General features: G+C 41.0%; 1 protein-coding gene across 3 annotated transcripts in view; it reads right to left on the bottom strand.

Moving 5' to 3' along the window:
- Positions 1-18,550, bottom strand: part of DAAM2 (dishevelled associated activator of morphogenesis 2) — a 187,229-nt gene that overhangs the window by 37,342 nt on the left and 131,337 nt on the right. For 2 of the 3 annotated variants that reach the window (XM_026844832.1, XM_026844830.1), the window contains exons 9-16: positions 18,390-18,456; positions 17,355-17,472; positions 15,745-15,883; positions 14,215-14,273; positions 13,623-13,807; positions 12,353-12,670; positions 5,323-5,430; positions 2,534-2,566 (exon numbers count right to left, since the gene is read on the bottom strand). In XM_026844832.1, coding sequence (XP_026700633.1) covers positions 2,534-2,566; positions 5,323-5,430; positions 12,353-12,670; positions 13,623-13,807; positions 14,215-14,273; positions 15,745-15,883; positions 17,355-17,472; positions 18,390-18,456 — 1,027 coding nt within the window. The remainder of the gene's footprint in view (positions 1-2,533; positions 2,567-5,322; positions 5,431-12,352; positions 12,671-13,622; positions 13,808-14,214; positions 14,274-15,744; positions 15,884-17,354; positions 17,473-18,389; positions 18,457-18,550) is intronic. The other variant, XM_026844831.1, reaches the window with a different exon arrangement.

Below are 18,550 nucleotides of genomic sequence, written 5' to 3'. Positions count from 1 at the left end.
CCTTTCCATGATATCCATATTGTCATGCCTTGACATTTTGAGATTTACCATTATAAACTAGCTTTGAATGCATCCATCAAATTAGTCACATGACTTCTTTCTTAGGTCATAACAGCAAGCATGCTGAGTCAGATCAAAAGGTCCATCTAACCCAGTATCCTGTCCCTGAGAGTAGTCAACAGCAGATAAAAAAGGAAAAGTGTAAGATCACAGTGAGCAGTGGTGTTTGCAGAATTCACTCCCAGGACTCAAGGTTCTACAGTTCAAGGTGTACTTATATCAGCACAACTAATCTGTTCCAAGAGATTTTGACACCCATGTATTTGAGAGTTAAATGTAAATCATAGATTCATATTGCTAGTTGTCATCTGAGTTCTTGGTACAATCAGCTGTTGTTCCTGGATAGACAAAGGATTCATACAAACATGTCCAAATGTGCTGCAATGAGCCACCACCAATACTGAGTGGCATTTATAAACAGGTACAGTGCACCAGCTGAAGACATGCACACAGTACTTCTTCTGGATGTGCCAAAAGTGTCTAGCTTGGCAGAAAAAAATTGCAATGTTACTCAATACATCAGATAGTGTTTCCAGAAAAGGAAACATTGGGCATTGGGCAAGTTTATTATTTCTGAGAGAATAACTAAAAATAGCAAAAAGCAGGGCACTACCAGTATAATCCAGCATGTAGAGATGTCAAAGCTTTCCTGAGTTTCCTCAGTTTGTGAGGAGGAAGACAGAAGAACGGGAAGATAGGCAACTGTTAAAGGTAACAAAGGTACTTGGTCTATGCTCTTGGTTTAAAAGCTTCACTATCCCTCACTAGCTAAAGTTTGCAGACAAGGACACCTGCTCAGCGTTAACCAGCACCCATCCCAAGGACAAAGACAAATTGTTTTAGGGTTTGGCTGTGTATGTGGAGTGGGCGTTTAGACAGTTTCCCCTAAAGCCATGAAGCAGGGATTTGTATAATAGTCTCCATGCCATTTCCAATTTCCCAACCCACAAGGTTCAACACAGATGAATAATTTGAACTATTCAGATGTGGCTCACTTCTTGGTTGTAAGGAGTGGACTAGTCTCATCTAAAAATATATTCTCTTCAACTCATATTGAGGAGATATTTATAGATACTTGAAGTTGTGTGTAAGCAAAAGCAGATGAAGCCTCAGGTTTTACTAAAGCCAGATTGCAAGTTTAGCTGAGGGAAAACAGATTGCATGGACTATCTGCATTTTCTTAGACACAGAAAAAGAGGAGCAAGGGGGCAGTAGTGATTAGCTTTTGTGAGATAGGCCAAGCACACAAAGCAAGGATAGTTGGAGCTGTTATCAACCTGATACACAGGATCTCTAAGTTTTATTCCATCAATCTTTACCAACTTTCCATCTGGGATAACATTATGTTATGTGCTTCAAAGAGTATTTCAGATTTGAGACTTGCATTTCAAATTCAAAAATCAACTAAAATTTCAGTACTGGAAAGACTAGACATGTGGAATGTGTTCATCATATTGCTGCCCTGTGTCAAATACAGTTTGATTTTGGTTAGCTGCAAAACTTGTGGTCTGGTACGATGGCAGCACCCTAGGTTCTAGTAATTATCCATACTTTAGGGAATTATTTCTCCCATATTGACTTGTTTCATGGTGCGCACTGCCATGATGAATGCCAGTAAGAGACCCAGAGCCATGTATTAGCCTCACCCAGTGGCAGAGGTCCTGACTAGATTTTCCAGATACAGTTCCCTGAGCACTCATGGTGAGGACAACTTTCTTCTGAAGCCACCAGAGACATTTGTGATAACATCTGAACAACCCTCTTTTGAGAACGCTGCTTTTCCCAAAAGTGTTGCCAAGAGTTTTACTGAAGATGATGAATAAAGTGCTAGGTAGCCAGTTTGAAGACATGTGGGCAGTCTGATATCTCTACTTCATCTAAACACCATTTCAGTCTTGCGCTGAACTTTCTGAGGGCTTTAGCAGCTTGAAATTAAGTAGGCTTTCCTCTAGTCTAATACTTCTGCTCCTCAGCTGACACAAATCCTTCTGCCCAATCAAAGTTCCTTTTGGTTCTACAGAAAGTTTTTCTTTAATAGAAAGTCTGTGGCTAGTGAATCCATCTGGAGACTTCAGTACTGTCCAAAGCAGACAGGCCACAGACAGGAACAGTTGGAGTGAAGGCTCCCAAGAGCCCCTTTTAGTCTCTATTAGAGAGACTATTAATTTGAAGTGTTCCCATTCACTTTCTACTTTGTCTCTGGTCTTTTTCCTCAGGATCATCAAAAAGGGAACTACAGACACCAGCAGAAACCACAGCGACGTTATAGCTAAATAAAAGAACAGGAACTACTTCCTATCACAGAGCTAATATAACTAAAGGGGTTTTTTTTTGTACCACCTTTCCCACCCAGGAAGCAGAGGTGCATATGAAAGAGTAGCATGAGATGAGTCACGACCCCATAAAGGCATGGTGCAGGACTTCACCTTCCCACACAGTGCAAGAGGATCAGGAGGCAGACAATGATACTCACCTGCTTACAGGAGGAGGGGTTAGTTAGCAGATCCTATGCAGACAGCAGCCGCAAGTAACGAAGAAGGAAACATGCCAAAAATTAGTCACAGAGAAAGATATCAAGTTTAACGAGGCAGCTGAATTTAGACACACACTGTTTTCTAAGAGAATAAAATGCTTAGCAAGTAATACTGGCCCAGATGGTTCAAAGGTATTTCAGCATTTCTTTGCATATTTTAAATTAGCAGATGTTGGGGAACTAGGAGTTCTAGGTCTTTTCTGTCAAGAATAAATTCAGTCTCCAAAGCACAAATCTCTTAGGTCTTGAAACATTAGCTAGGATAAAGCTTAAATACTTTTACAAATCTAGTCCGGAGCCTTACTGAAAGAACTGCCAAGGTTAAAATCTGAGAGCCAGTTCTCCTCTCCTGATGCACCGGCACAGTTTGCCATTATTAGTAAAAACTTGTTTCAATACCATGTTATACCCTTTAACAACTTAGAGCCAAGTATTTTGAAAGCACTCTGTAACCACCAAAGGCTTACAGCACTACTGGGTGACAGACACCAACTATTTCACAACATATTCTGTACTCCAGGAAAACACTAGATATACTGAATCAAAAGACAAGTGTAAGATTTCTTGGTCCAGAATTCTGTACACTAGACAATTCTGCTCTCCCTCACAGCCAGTCAAAAATTATATACTGGGCCTGAGAGAGGAGAAGAGACCATTTGTCATTAAAAAAATGAAGACGAAAGACAATATCTTTAATGTAAATGAAACTTGAAAGAATATGATTATGTTAATAACAGCAAAAAAAAAAAAGTATTTATCTGTACTCATTCAGCATTTCAGATGCAAAAGAGCAGGGCTTTGCATTGACATTTTTATTTACAGACATTTGGATAAAGTTTAGAAGTCACAAACCCAGGGTAAACATACACTTGGCCAGAGTGGAGTATTTCCAAAAATAAAAGAGGAGAAAAGACTAAGTGTGAATCAACTGTAAAAGTTCTCATAGGCTTTTAATTCAAAAGCAACTTTGGTTGCCTGGTCTTTAAAAAAGAACAACTGATGAGGACTTGTTGATTGTAATCCAGTTCACACTGAAGTGAGTATGGATGAAAAAGAAAGCATTACATAAAGTAATAATAATGGGATATTTAAGGGGAAAAAAACCCAACCAAAACCCTCAACAGAAGCTGGACAAGCAGCAATACACCTAACTACACAAAAATACGGGTAACTTATGGAAATGATTCTTTATTGTCTGAAGTCACTGTTATAAAGTGTGTTTAATGAGGATGGAAGAGAACTGTTCTGAGACCCATGGAGGTCACTGTGAGATGATGGCTCCATTCCAGTGGGCAGGGGTAAGGGTCAGGTTAGTTTACAGTTGAATAGGCCAAGCTGCTTTTCAGTAATTGGTAACACAGCCATAAATACTATGATTCTAACTGAGAGTCAGCAGACCAGTACAGCTCTGGCTTTGGATTTTGGGGCCCAAAGGAAGCAAGGTTTTGCAAGGGCATTTCTAGTGACGAAGCTGCAATGTTTGCACCCGAAACACTGAAATGGCACCCTGATGCTGCAATGGCTGCTTGTGCACAGATGACAGTCTGGCTACTTGCAAAACAACTGGGAGCTCACTACCATAGCTAAGCTGTTGGCACAGGGTCTAAATCCAATCTTGTAACAGCACTGAAGTTTCACGTACCTTTCTTCCCCTGTGTGAACTAAATTCTTGTTTCAGGGAATGGGATTCACAGAAAGAGAGAGGGACCTAATAAACAGCAACAGCTATTTGCAGGAGCAGAATGAGAAATGAAATCTCATCATGCAACGGGTAACATCACATTCTTCACAGTTGAAGCTGGGATGCTTATCTATATGACTGTGAGCTATTAAATCAGAAGAGTTATTCATTATGTTTACTGGATTAGATAGAAAAATGAACAAGAAAAGCAAACAGATGGAAAGCCCAAAGACAAGGGGTTGGTTTGTTAATTTTAAGGTACTGAATAAGTTAATGAAGTAGTCATCATCACTGTAAGGCTTAATCATAAAGGCTCCTTATGGCAATCATGCCTGTGTCTTTTCCTAAAACTTCAGAGCAATGATTCAATTCTGCAGAGTACAAAAGATTGAATTTCTCTAAACATATTTCAAAAGCAAAGGAAAGCCGGGGGAATTCAGTGAGTGCAAGCACAATCCCTCTACTGCTTAGTCTCATTCAGCAGGGACAGACAGACTGAAGGTGACTTGCTTTCCAAGAAGAAGAGGAAAAAAAGACATTCTGATAAATGGCTGCTTTTAAAGTATGCTATTTGTGTTATAATCTGTAATTCAGACAGTTTCTGTCACCTAGACAGTTAGGTCAGTTGGCTGTTTAAGAAAAAGTAGGCGAAGTGAAAGACAGCTAATTCAGCCACCTCACTCAGTACTTGGGCAACTATGGACTTTTCCTTTGGATGAATGGGAGAAATAGAAAGATGGATATCAAGCATGAATGTAAAGCTCAGGAGCTTTTGGAAGCCAGTGCCTGCTGAGATCAAATAGAGCATTACCTGTTGGGAACTGTTTCAGAAAGCTGCCCATTAGTATAAAGTATGTAAAATACAGAAGTTTATCCTCTGCCCTATATGTCCTCCCCGCTTCTTTTGGTCTTGTGATGTTTTGAATGGTGTCAGAGCAGCAAGTGATGCAGCCTCAATGCAGGTGGACGAGGGCCCAAATTACTGTCAAGTGTTCTTTCCTCCTCCAGAAACTCAAGGAAGACAAGGTGTGGAAGAGTTCACCCCTACCTGGTGTCTCTGATATGCGGAGAACATCTTTTCAAAATCTTCTAGATCCAGCACCTTGAATGCCTTTAAATCATCAATCTCATTCCAGATTGTGCCATGGATCCTCTCCTGAAAGAAAAGGTCATGTTTAATGAGGTTGCAAAAGCTTTTAGCTAAGAACATCCAATTCCATTTGGACAGATCATACTCTCCTGCTCACTGGCCATTTTCCTGTATACTACTGATGTTATTTTAGAAGGTACACTTTGTTTCAAGAGTCAAAGGAGAGAAAAATAGTGGTTGGTTGTGTTTTTGGTTTTTTTTTTAATTTTTTTAAACACTGAGATTTGTATTTTTCATCACAGCAAGCCTCTGATGAAAGGGCACATTCCAAGACTAGCAGACCATATCTCAAGCAATATCCATGATCCCACAGTACATTTCCTTCCAAAAGTGGCCATCTGTCCAAGACAACGATTGTGGTCATGGTGAAAAAAGTGTTACCATCATGAGGAAAAAGCTTATGAAGAGCACTGATGCATGACAAACCCCAGACACATCTTCCCTTCTGCAAATTTTGCCATGTCCTGTTGTAAAGTCCAAAGGGTGTGTGGTTTTCTTTCTGCCTGCCTGTGAAAGTAGTTTAAGATTTTATCTTATTTTACTTTTAAGGTTCTGAGTCTTTGAAGTCTAATTGTTTCCTATTACATGATCTCCCCTGTCTACATGAGTTGTTGACTCAGACACAAACTAGATCCCTGAAAGAGCATCATCCACACTAACTGGAAATGTTCACAACCCAAATGATACATTATCCTGAATGCCAGGGAATCCCAGCTGCTGGCAGATGATTAGGCATGGAGAGAGACAGGCACAGACTCCTCCTCCAACTTTGCTGTCCACCAACCCTGGACTAAATAAACTCTTATAGTACATGGATTAGCTAATTAGCAGTCATTCTAAATTAGAAGGGTTCTCCTGCTGACATCCTCAGGACAGATGTCCTTGCTGGTAAAGAGGACACAAAGGTTGAACTACTTTATCCTTCGTACTGACTGTTAAGGTGCATGCTGTGTGGGACAAGCTTTGGGTAATCACCCATTCAGAAGAGTAAAACTTGATCTTCACACCTGACAATGCTGTCTTTCAATTGATTTAGTTAATGAAGTGTACATTTATTGCACTTTAGTAACTGGAAAAACAAAGAAGGTGCTGATTAAAAGAAAAATTAAATGAAAAGAATAGATTGTAAAAAGACCTAAGCAAACCCCAAGACATGAAGAGCCAGCAGAACACTGATGCAGTGAAAGCCAGGAACAGCAAGCAATAGCAATGAAACCCTCACGCAGGCTCCAGCTCTGAAGTACCTGACTTGTACCTATGCAGCAAAGTGTGTTAACACTTCATTATCAGAACTAATTAGGAACAGGCTCTACTTCCCATTCACAGTCATCAAAGGAATGAGGGAAATGTGCTAAGCCACAAGGCTCAAGGAGCAAGGAAAAAACCTGATGGGAGGATGAAATGAGGGGGAAATAAAAGTGTGAAGTGTTCTGGAGGAAATTCCTGGCAAGGCAGACACTGTGGAGGAAAACCAACACCCTCCCCTCCAGAGGCAGCCTGTGAGTGCCTGAGGACAAGGAGGGGTGTCTGCAGTGCTGCAGTCCTATATACAGTGAGAGCATACACTACTAGATGGGAGCAGCACCCATCCCTGAACAGGCTCACCAAAATCATTGTAACATTCCTTGCAGTCAGTGGGGCTCTTCTTTCCATAGTAGGAAAACCATCATGACCATGTGACTATAACACGAAAAACGAGTTTGGAAGGCTCATCTCAGCCAAAGGAACAGGAGACAAAGTTAATTTTCATTTTATCCTAACCTTGGACTCTACTGCCAATCCTAGCCAGAAGCATCCAGGCAGAGCGTTCATTCTCATTCAATTACCAGGCTGGCTTTATAAACCTTGAATTATAAATCCTGAGGGATGTATTTGAAAAGCGGGCCAGTTCTCTGAGTTCTTCACTGTTTCAGATTATCCTCTTAAACACTGAAATGGAAGAATATTTCTTGATAGGAGGCAGTGGACATGACTTCAGGAGCAGTCCTTAGCCTCAGGAGAGGTCCTTAGAGTCATCACTGGGATAGAGCCCTGAGCCGAAAAGCTACATGCTGTGTTTGGCAGAAGGCTGGATGTGACGCAAGAGACAGCTACTCACGAGAGTTTTGCCCATCTATCTGTCCGGCTACAAAACTCTCATGGGACTGAAGTTTCCCCACAAATGGCAAGAACAGTGAAAATGTGCTACAAAACAGGCTAGTCTGAATGAACTGCAGAGGTGCCAGAACAGGCAGTTCTGAGACTCACAAACGGAATTGCAGAGAGTAGTTCTCATCCATACTTGCCCAGAAAAACAATCCAAGGAAGTGAAAATTATATCAATTCAGATTCATTTAAGACCCAGATTGAATCTGGTCCTGTACAGGATGGTTTATGCTACTTGTAGCAGAAAGACCAATTCCAAAGCAGCACCCATTGTAATGGTGTGCACAAACAGAACTTTGACGCAAGAAACTCAATATTAGTGCTTGAAAATGAAATGGGCTAATCCAGTCAAAGCAAAAATGAGACAAGCAGAGGTGTAAACAACCTTTGTTACATAAACCACTTGCAATGGTGCTGTTCCTTCTATAGATACCCTAAGCTCTGCCCTTGAAAACTTTCATGTTGCTGCCAGATAATTTCCTACACTGGGGTCTTGCTACTCAGTTATGGATTAACCAGCTGATAGTTCCTTGTCATCAGCCAGTGAGACTGAGAGTTGTAAGAGAAACAGACTTGCATAATGTGGTTGCTATGATAAATGACTCTCTCAACACCATAAAAAAATATTTACAGTCCCTAAATAACAATTTAAAAATAAATTCTTTATTTCTTTTTTTCCTTTTTTCTCTCTCCTTAGAAAAAAGAGAGGTCACTTCATCTGTAACACACTTTTCTCCCCATATTTATTTATCAATTCACTCATTCTACAAGTCTTCCAAGATCTGTGGTTCCTTTGCTTTGCAAAGTCTTGGCTCCCTTTGAGAAGAAAATCCTATGAACTATATTTCCCAACCTCCTCTGGCAAAATATTATTATCAAGACAAATATTGACAAGGCATTTGCTCCATCAAGGTGAGCTTTTGGTATGTTGCATTTAACAATTTTCTCACTGTAGCTGCTGCAGTTGTCATTCCATTCATTGCAACAAAGCTCAGTTTGCTGAAAGACCTACCAAGATTAGAGAATGACAGTATTTCATAGAGCTACAAATCGTATCAAGCTGCTACATCCAACAGATGATTTTATTTACCCTGAAAGATAATAGTGATACTCTGCAAGCCACCAAAGTCCGTCATGCCTCAATAACCTCACAGCATGAGTGAAAACTTTGGGAAAGCCTTTTGTTTGTCCTGCAGGTCCAGAGAAACCATAAAAACTATGAGTGTCTTGTGAATATAAGCAGACAATACAGAGCAGACAATCCTGTTTATTAGTAGGTTAATATTTGTAAAATAGTAGCCATCAAAAAGTGAAGCAACTTAAAATTTTAATTCATAATTCCATTATGAATCTGAAAAAGGATATGATCAGTGTGCATCTTTCAAATCTCTCTTGATATCAGATCCTTTCCTCAGTGAAAGAAAAATCCATTTAGAGCAAAAATTGTATTTCTGGCATGTTTGTTAATTAAGACAGCTGTTTTATCTCACTGTAGGACTAGGCACCACCAAGGCTATAATGAGTAGCTTCACACTGAGATTTTGTAAAAATCTTTCCATTAATTTTGAGTCTCTGGCAGCAGTCCTGCATCATTGTTTGCCATGATCCTCAGGCTGCTTTTAGGAAGAAAGTTCCAGAAATCAGAATCATCAGTAACAATACAGAAATACTTATAAAAAAAAATAAAACAGTGTCAAAATTAACATTTTCTGTTTATGTGAGTGGGTTTTGGGGGAGTTTGGTGTTTTTGTTTTTTTTTTTTTTCTAAAAAAATCCTATGTGAACTATGTAGAACAAATATCTTTCTTCTGAGACAATTTCACCCAGGTCTTTTTAGGTCTGGCTAAAAATAACCCCTTTCAGATCATCAACTTACGAGTCATTACCAGCCTGATTCTTAACGGGAAGCTGCTTTTTCAGCCATGAGGTAACAAGCAGTACAATTGAAGGTTGACTTGATTTACACTGATAACTTCAAATCACTATGGTTATATTTATTAAAGAGGTAATTACATTAATCCATACTTCCAGTGTGCTTTAAACCAGTCCATCATTTGGTTTAACCATAATTTCTGGTCCCTGATTGACCTTGAGTGGTGTGTAAAATTCAGATTGAGAGCACACTCCACTTGCTGTCCAGAAACAAAGAAAGGAATCTTTCCAGGATATTACAGTGGTTACATTGCAATATCTTTTTCTTAAAAAACAGACATCCTTGGCACCAGCACTACTATAGTGCTGTATGAATGGAATTCACAGACAATGTTACAGTGCTGTATGAATGGAACTGTGGTGTGGAAGGGCTTCATCAGAACTCAGCCCATCCGTGCATCTAAATGGCTTTGCCACTGATCATCAGCTCACATCAAAGCTAGTACAAAATTTTTAATTCTCAAAGGAAATTAGCAGACTGTTGGAGTTTACTTCTTAAAAGCACGAATACTTTCCAGTCAAACCTTCTTTTGTGGTGCCCATGGGAACTGCAAACAATCTGCTATTGTCAACTGCTAAGAGTTTGAATATATTTGGTCATTCTCCTAAGACCCAACAGCTCAGTCCTTTCCTTCCAAAGAATAAAATCAGCATTGGGAAAAAAAGGTGTCATATGAATTGCCCTGGAGAACAGCCTTGATTCTGCTACCGAGAAAGCATATTGCAGACAAGTCTCTCTCAGCCAGCCCAATCCACAATCCTCTTGGCCTCTGTTGGCTTTCACTCTCCTGAGGTAGGCTGCATGGACAGAAAGGCGTTTGCACTCATGTGGGCTGCCTCTGTCCTGGCATCATCTTCACACTTACTTAAGAAACCTTAGGGGAGATACCCTGTACTAACTGCTTTGAGTATGATTGTCTAAACTGTATGTAGAGATACCGAAGAGCTGAATAACATATTCGACCTGGCTGCAGCCCTAAGTTTCTGTACAGCTCCGTTTCCAACACTGTGTCACCTCATCTAGCTGTTTTGCATGGTGCAGACATGCCTGTGCTCCTTGCTAACTAGATGGGTCTTTTAAAAAAGAAAAACATATACATGATGTCAGATGTATTTTTCATCAAAATGTTTTTGTGGGAAAAAATTGTATTGATGTGAACTGGAAATTAAACACTACCGTGAACCACAATAATTCTACATGTACTTCCAGGCCTCAGTTCCCATGCTCAAAAACTCCAGATATGTTGCTCCCAGCCACTGTGCTTATTGCAAGTCTTCATTTGTTCGGTAAGTATGGCTACTTTGACAGTTCAGCAGAACACCACAGAAGTACTGCAATGGTAACAAAAGGCAAGATAAGGCCATCCAATCTACCCATGACTTGGCATTCAGAGGATTCATACATATCCATGTGAACAGAAAGAAAGTGCCTGGTATTGAAGCAGGGAATCTAAGATAACTGACAAAGATGACTAAAATGTATTGCCTCCTCTAGCAGTCAGTGGAATCAATAATTCCATAACAAAGCGCAACCCGAATAACAAGGCAAGCCACCTGTGTCTGCACCACAACCTCCACAGTTTTGCAGATACCTTAACAATCTTGAAACACTAACAGTGGCAAACATCCCAAAATGAAGCCCCCACCCTCTTATGACCCTTTTCCCAACTATTCTGCCCTCCTCAAAATAGCATCTTTCACCCACCTCACCACCCAGGTCTTCAATTTTATTAGCACAGCTGCCTTCACTCCTAACCAGAGGGCAGGATAAGCCTACAGTTCTGTACACTAAACAGAAACACCTGTGACACTCTCTTTTTCATATACATTCATATATATACATATATTAGTTATTATTTCTTCACAGCACTAAGTCCAGTGTTCTGCAAAGGAAAATAAATCCCTGTCCTTACATTCTCTCCCACACCCCCCACGTGGCCTTGACAGACAAGCACAGACGGTGCAGCAAATATTTCACTTCACTTTATTTTAAAGAAAAGGAGAGAGGGGGAGAGAGAATTCTTGTGGCATTCCAGAGGTCCCTGGACGCTCATTCCAAATGCCAGAGTTGGGCCCTGGGTGAGTTTCAGTCTAAAAGAGAACCTGGGTTTCTAGGCAGCAGTCCAAACGCAACACAGATGCTTTTTTCTTTCTAAATCAGTTAAAAAAATTAATACCTAAAGAGAAGGGGAGGATAGGGGGAAAAAAAGAAAAAGAGAGAATTAAAAGAGAGAAGTGGAGGGGAAAGAGAGGTAACCAAGGTAGCAGAAAATGAGTGCAACGGGAAGAATCCAAGTCCTCCATTTTTATTGTCAGTTCGAAGTTTTATTGTCAAGAGATAGAGTTGTAACCATGCAAGAAGAATGGCAGCTTCCCTCATGGCTATGAACAAATGGTGAGGAGAATTAGGCCACCCTTCTTTCTTTGGTGATCTCTCGTGCCAGGGTAGAGAAGGCAGGTTTTGGAACTGGTTCTCACCATGTCTTGCCCACATTGGCTCTGGCCATCCTTTTCTGACACACAAGTGAGGGCACCTCTGGCACACCAGTCCTGGAGATGTTCATCTCGGGCTTAGGTATTCAGTCCCACTATAGCTTTGCCTAACCAATAGCATGCCCAGATAGATCTACTACAGCTCAATCTAACCAGCACCTTGGTCATCACAGGAGATATGCTGCACTGCTGGAGAAATGGGGAGACTCCCTCAAGACAGTTGTTGACTCCTACTGACCTCAGCCCACAGAAAGCCACAATATCATTTGCTTCTTTCACCTTGCACTTCATGGCATTAAGCAACACCAAGTTACATTTATAAAGTAAATTAATTGCTGACATTACCACAATTTCTTACCTCACTCAGCTTAGCCCAGTTGAAGGATTTCAGTGGGTGTGAAGGCTGCGGGATCGACTTCTTCTTCAGGCTGGTGCCACTGCTGCTGAAAGCGGTTGTTGAGGGGGGTGGCATCCCCATGCTGAAGAAAGGTGGTGCTCCTGGTGGGGGAGGAGGTCCTCCTGGAGGAGGTGGTGGAGCAGGAGGAGGGGGACAGCTGGAGAAAGGCAGAGGAGGTGGCAGTGGTGGCAAATTCTCAGACATGTGAGAAGATGACAAAGCTAATGGGCCACCTGGAGGGGGGGGTGGTGGGGGTGGGAAGGAAATGCTGCCCCCTTGCTGGAAAATAAAAAACACACAGAAGAAGAAACAGTTTAAAAGGCATGATAACTTCATGTTGCCTGCTGATGTGATTTTATTACGAGTCTCAAAATATTAGATGTTTTCTTTAAAGCCTCCTGCACTCAAAGCCATGCAATAAAGGGAGGAATCTCAGCTTTCATTTAAGAGAAAGTTTCAAGCTCTTGAAGTTATGGAGAAGAGCTTGAAAAAAGGAACCATAAATGGCTCAGAAAAACAGAAAGCTAGTAAAAGAAGCCAAAATGTATTATTTTCTCCTTATGTATGAAAAAAGAGAAAAGTTCAGTCTTATGAACTTTTGAACTCCTGGGTTGTAAACCTTAGGGTTTGAAATACTGAATACCTGTCATTAGGCCCCACTAATGCAAAGTGGGAGAAGGAAGGAGGGAATGAATCTGCTTTCTGCAGTGTCTAACTTCTCAGGGTTGTGTCCTGGCGAGTTGAGACTCAGGCACACTGCCGGGACAGAAGGAGAAGCATGTAGGAGGGAGCAGATGGAAATGTCACTTCTGCAGAGCTGCAAGGCAGTACAGATGCTCCTGAAGCATGACAGGAATCCTGTTTCTTTATTAAATTTACTTTTATATCTGGGAGATTTCTCTCCATTCCACTGAAATAACAACCAGGGCTACCCCACTCAGCAGTAAGAATTATAGCTGGAGGAGGACACATGTGCCTCAGCAGGTCCTGCAAGGAGGTAGCTGAGGAGAAGGAATGGGGTAGCCCATGCATTATCCATTCTATACCACCAGCTCAGGGATTTCAGTCTGAGCTAAAAGCTGAGCAGCTTCTAAGTATTCATCTTTGTAGCTAGCTAGACAGACTCTCTCTGTACTGACCATAGAGAGTGTTTCACTCATAATGTGCTTTTGTTTATCATTCACTATTTAGCAGGCTTTAAACAAGGATGGGAAGAGTCCCAGTCTCATACCGAGAACTCATTAAGTTGAGCCACCAGGTCGTTCATCTGGTCCCGGGTCTGGCGCAACTCCAAGGATTCCTTCTGCAGCTTGTCCTTCATTTTGTTCAGTGTCTTCATCATTTCGTCTTTCTCCTGGGTCTTTGTCTCACATTCCCGCTCCTTCTTCTCTAGCCTGCTCATCAGCTCGGCATGATCTAGGGGGAACAGGCAAGCAGGGCTGATGAAATAAAGCTCATGAACAGTCCCTGAAGAGATGCAGGTTATGCTGAAATAAAGTTGACAGTTCAACTGTGGAAGCATAACAAGAGTAGGAAAAAGAAAAACAGAGTCTGACTGTCTTGACAGTGATCTTCAGTGATCAAGACAGCAATACCCAAGTTTCACTTAGACTATAAAATCACTTCACGTGAAGACTGAGGGAAGCCCTATCCTATGAAACACAAACTGACCACCATGAGACAAAATGTGCTGGAGGGAACAAAGCAGGGTTTGTCCACAAAAGGAAAAGTTCTGCCCAGCTCTGCTGTTTGCTGCTCTGTGGCTGAATCAGGATCAGTCTTGCCTCCTTTTTTGCCTCCCCAAGCACTGAGGATGCACTCACCTTTCCGAAACTTCTCTGCCTGGTCCCTCCACTGCTTGACTTCGTTTTCATTCACCAGCCTGAAAGATTAAATCAGATCATTTAGACTTTTTCTGAGCTACCCAGGCTGAAAAAGCAACTGGCCATTATGTGTAGTGATCAGTAAAATGCAACCTGGGGAATTCACATGTTTATACAAGACCCTACCAGTGGTTAGTCAAGTTCCAGATCCTGATCCTTACTGAAGCCAACACCTAATATAAATGTGATGGCTTGTTGCTCAAAGTCCTGAAAATAAAGGAATGCCTGGCGAAAAAATCCTGATACATTCCTGTCTTCAAGGTAATGCCCTCAAAGTGCCAAGTCTACTTGTTTGAAAAAGAGAAGTCATCACTAAAATACTAATAGTGGTGGTGGGTTACAAATTACCCCACCCTTAAAACAAGACCAGATTGGCATCTTTTTTTGAACTTTTTGTCATTCCATTTTTTCTTTCTTATAAGGAGGGAGGATGCTTATCTATTGGGTAATATATCAGTAACAAGGCAATTCTCATATCTCATACTGGCACAGCTATTTCCTATTACTGACAGAAAATATGCTGGGGATTGATTAGATATGCAGAATAAGGAGTAGCTGTGAAAGCAGAAAGGGAAGATCAGGCATGAGGTCTACAATGAAGTCTGATATCCAGACAGACAGAAAGAGATCAACACCAGGGTATTTTTCCATGACAAGAAATCAGTTTTGATTTTGGCTCATGCCTGTAACAGACGGGACTGTAAGATTTTTAGTACAGGAGAATCTGGTTTCACATGAGGCTTATGTTTTATAAAATCCTCTTTTCAGTGGGTAATTCAGAAGGGTAGTGGGCAATTCAGAAGGGTAGTGGGCCATGAATTACCTTCAGAGGCAGATGGTGGAATGAAGAATCCAAAACTTTGGATAAAAAAGGACTGAGAACAGGGAAGTTGAGATGAGAGCCAGCTCATGTAGCTAGACTTCTCACATGATGCATCCTATGGGAAAAAATACTGGTAGTGCCCTCAGCCAAGTCTGGGTGAGAGCATGCAGACATTTTGTGAAGATGTAAATGGTTTTGTGTGCTACGTGTGGGCTGCTTTGCACTATTTAAGATCTTTCTAAACTATGTGCTCATTAGTAAGGAATGAGATCTAAATAGAGATGACCAATTTTTTTTTTTTTTTTTTTTTTTTTGGGGGGGGGGGGGGTATATCAATGAATGCTTTCATCAACATTCTGAATGAAAAAAGACCCATGAGGAAGCCTTGTTATAAAATCATGGGTACTTTTTCTGCTCTTCTAACCAGCTTAATATTTAATAGAATTTAGAAGCCAAAGGCAAGGACTTTGCTAGAAAACACTGTCTAGTTAAGATGTCATTAGAAGAAAGCTATTTAGAAGACTAACAGGGCAACAAGAAGCTGTAAGTTAAAATAAAAATATCAGGAGGAGTTTATTATTTCCTAAGCACTTGCACACTTATCATATACCTGAGTAACAGAAATAAACAATAATAATGCAGCTTACATTTTAATGATATTTTTGACATTGAAGTTTTCCAATGGAGCTATATCAGGATCATCTCCTCGTTCATCCTGAAGAACAATTTGTTGGAGTATTCTATCCAACAGCTGCCACTGCTGGAAGTTTCCTCCATTCCTCTTATCTGTATGAAAAAAGACCAAGCCATGAGAACTTCCATTTCCATGCCAAAGTGCACAGACCTGCCAACAGAGTGACATTCCTTCCTTTCCACCTTCCATCTCAATCTTGTATGTAGTAAATTAGAGAACACGAAGCCTAACCCCAAACTGTTGCTAGCAGATTATTTACAAACACCCAGCATATTGGAACAGCACATAACAGGCATGAGCAACTCTTTACCTGATTTGCTGCATGTTCAGGCTGTGTAGACATTTTGACAGATTAGCTCTAACTTGTGCTTTAAACATCTACAGAAGTGATTCCTCTGTGACAGCGGCTACTCAGTATTTTCTGAGGCTTGATGCTGGGGTTTTTTTTTGGTACCTAGGTAACATGGTGATCAGGCACTATAAAAATAATCAGATGGTCTGCAGATAACTGAGCATGCATAAAGGTCAGTGAAACTCAACTGGCATGAAAAAAATCAAACAAACATGACCAAAAGTGTGGAGAGAAAGAAGAGAAATTGAGCCAAAGGGTCTGATGAATTACATAACTTAGACTTTAGATACTTTAAAACTGCTCCGGTACAATCTTGTCTTGGTCTTGCAGGATTTAGCCCTTCTGCCACCAATAATCCAGGTCAATACCTAAAGCTCAATTACTGTCTTAAAGAACAATATCAAGGAGATCACTGGGACAAGCAACTGCTTGAATTTGTGCACTGCAGTACTTGAATGAGTGCCTGAAAACATACCATATTACTTTCTGAAAAAGCACATCACAGTACATCTCCCTCATGTTCCCTTCTCAGTTTTGACTGCTCAGGTATGGCTGAAAGTAATGAAGACCAGCACCTGATACCTAAGAGGATTAAGGCAGGCAGTTATGTAGTGATCTTGTTATGCCTTTGCTCAGCTGCTACACTCTGGAAGCATAAATGAAGTATTTTATTACAGTTAACAAGAAGATTCCTATCACTTCTTTTGAAAAGAAATGCCAATATTATTTTTCATTTTGCATTCAGGAGCTCTCCACTGATGCACTGCCATGAGATAGCAGCCTGAAGACTTACTGTGGAATTTCCCAGTGACAGAACAGCTTTCAGTACCGTATTGTTTCACCAGAAAAATTCCTCAGTGCATTTTGTTAATACTCAAAATGGTATCTATTTCTGGGAATTCCCTGATCTAGAGCACAAGGGCTCTTTCTGTTTTGAAAGTTCTAATTTAAAATCCTTAAAAGCTCTGACAGTATCTAAGTGGAATGTCTCAGTTACTTAATTTTATTTGCAAGTGTAGAGAGGTCAAGCTGCTGCTTTAAGTATTGCGACAAAAATCTGGTGGATGGAGTCAGTGTGAGATACCAAGTTCCTCAGCCACTGCCAAGTTCGGAAGGGAAGACAAGGGCAGTGTGTGCTCTGCTGTCTTTGACACTGTACCTATATGCAGTTTTTTAATATGCCTCGCTCTGGAAAGCTGTAAGGTACTCACATGGCATCTGCAGGCAGTGCTGGAGGATGGATAACAAGTAGGGATAGGCATCTGTGTGCTTCAATCTCTTTTTGATCAACTCAAACATCTGAGAGGCACTTTTTGTGTCAATGTGGATCTGAAGTGAGAGAAAGAACAATTAAGAAAACAACATGCACAGTGAAAGCCTGACTAACTGTGACAGATCTGATCAACACAGAGACAGGTAAATTTCCAGCAGTTGGACCTCTGCAGAGTCTCCCGCAATGTCCAGCTGCAAGTTCCAGTGAGGAGCAGGCACATGGGTCTTTGAGACCAGCACTGTGATTACCACATGAGTATGGAAAATATCTCCAAAGGTTAGACAGATGGGAGGTATGCAAACCCACTAAGCTGTTTTGAAGCAAGCAAAACAACTGCATCCTAGAAAGTAGTGGCACAAATAGTACAAGCGAGGCAGGAAAGAGCTAGTTGTTCTGTATTGGTGTGCAGCAAGAACTGGTCATGAAGAAAAAGGAAACCATAACTATTCTGGACCCTACAGCCTCTTACTGTTGCTAGAGCTTGTGGAAACCGTCCTTGTTTTATGCTCATCTTTAAAATCCACCCAGACTAAAATACTGATCCTCTCTACAGGCTCTGAAGTGACAGTCTTCAGGAGACTTTCCTGTAATCTTGGGAAAAGTACTGGAGAAGACTCCAAGCTTCAACATAGTCCTGTAAAAGGGATGTCTGAAACTAGAATGCACCTGGATCAGCAGGACTGAGAACACGAGAGCAGGGTTCAGAGCCTCCTCCATTCCTGAACCTTCAACCAAAGAAAAAAGTCTTTGTCAAAGCTGCCTGGCAGAAGCCCTGTCTGTGATCACTATTTTCATTGTTCACACATCACAGACCCCCTAATTTCTAAATGAGAAAAAGGTAAAACAAGAGCACCAGCCACTCTCAACACCAAAGTCCATCATTGTTTTCAGGAAACTCAAAGGGAAGTTGCACCAAGCATCCAAAGTGGATGTTCACTTTTGGCAAGTTCAGGTACTCCAGAGCAAAACTTACCAGGTCAAACCGCTTGGCAAGTTCCAGGTCATCTTCATTTCTGACCATCTCAAAGAAATCTAAGTGTCTAAGAGAAAACAGAAAAACAAAGCAAACAAAACCTGCCAATGTTGATGGCATAATTCAGACTTAAACTAAATGTGTCACTACAGAAGCTGCAA

Source organism: Athene cunicularia (genome assembly GCF_003259725.1).
Source record: "Athene cunicularia isolate RWA chromosome 3 unlocalized genomic scaffold, athCun1 chr3_part1, whole genome shotgun sequence".
NCBI classification, from domain to species: Eukaryota; Metazoa; Chordata; class Aves; order Strigiformes; family Strigidae; genus Athene; species Athene cunicularia.
The sequence above is the reverse complement of the archived record's forward strand: the minus strand, read 5'-3'. Positions and strand labels throughout refer to the sequence as shown.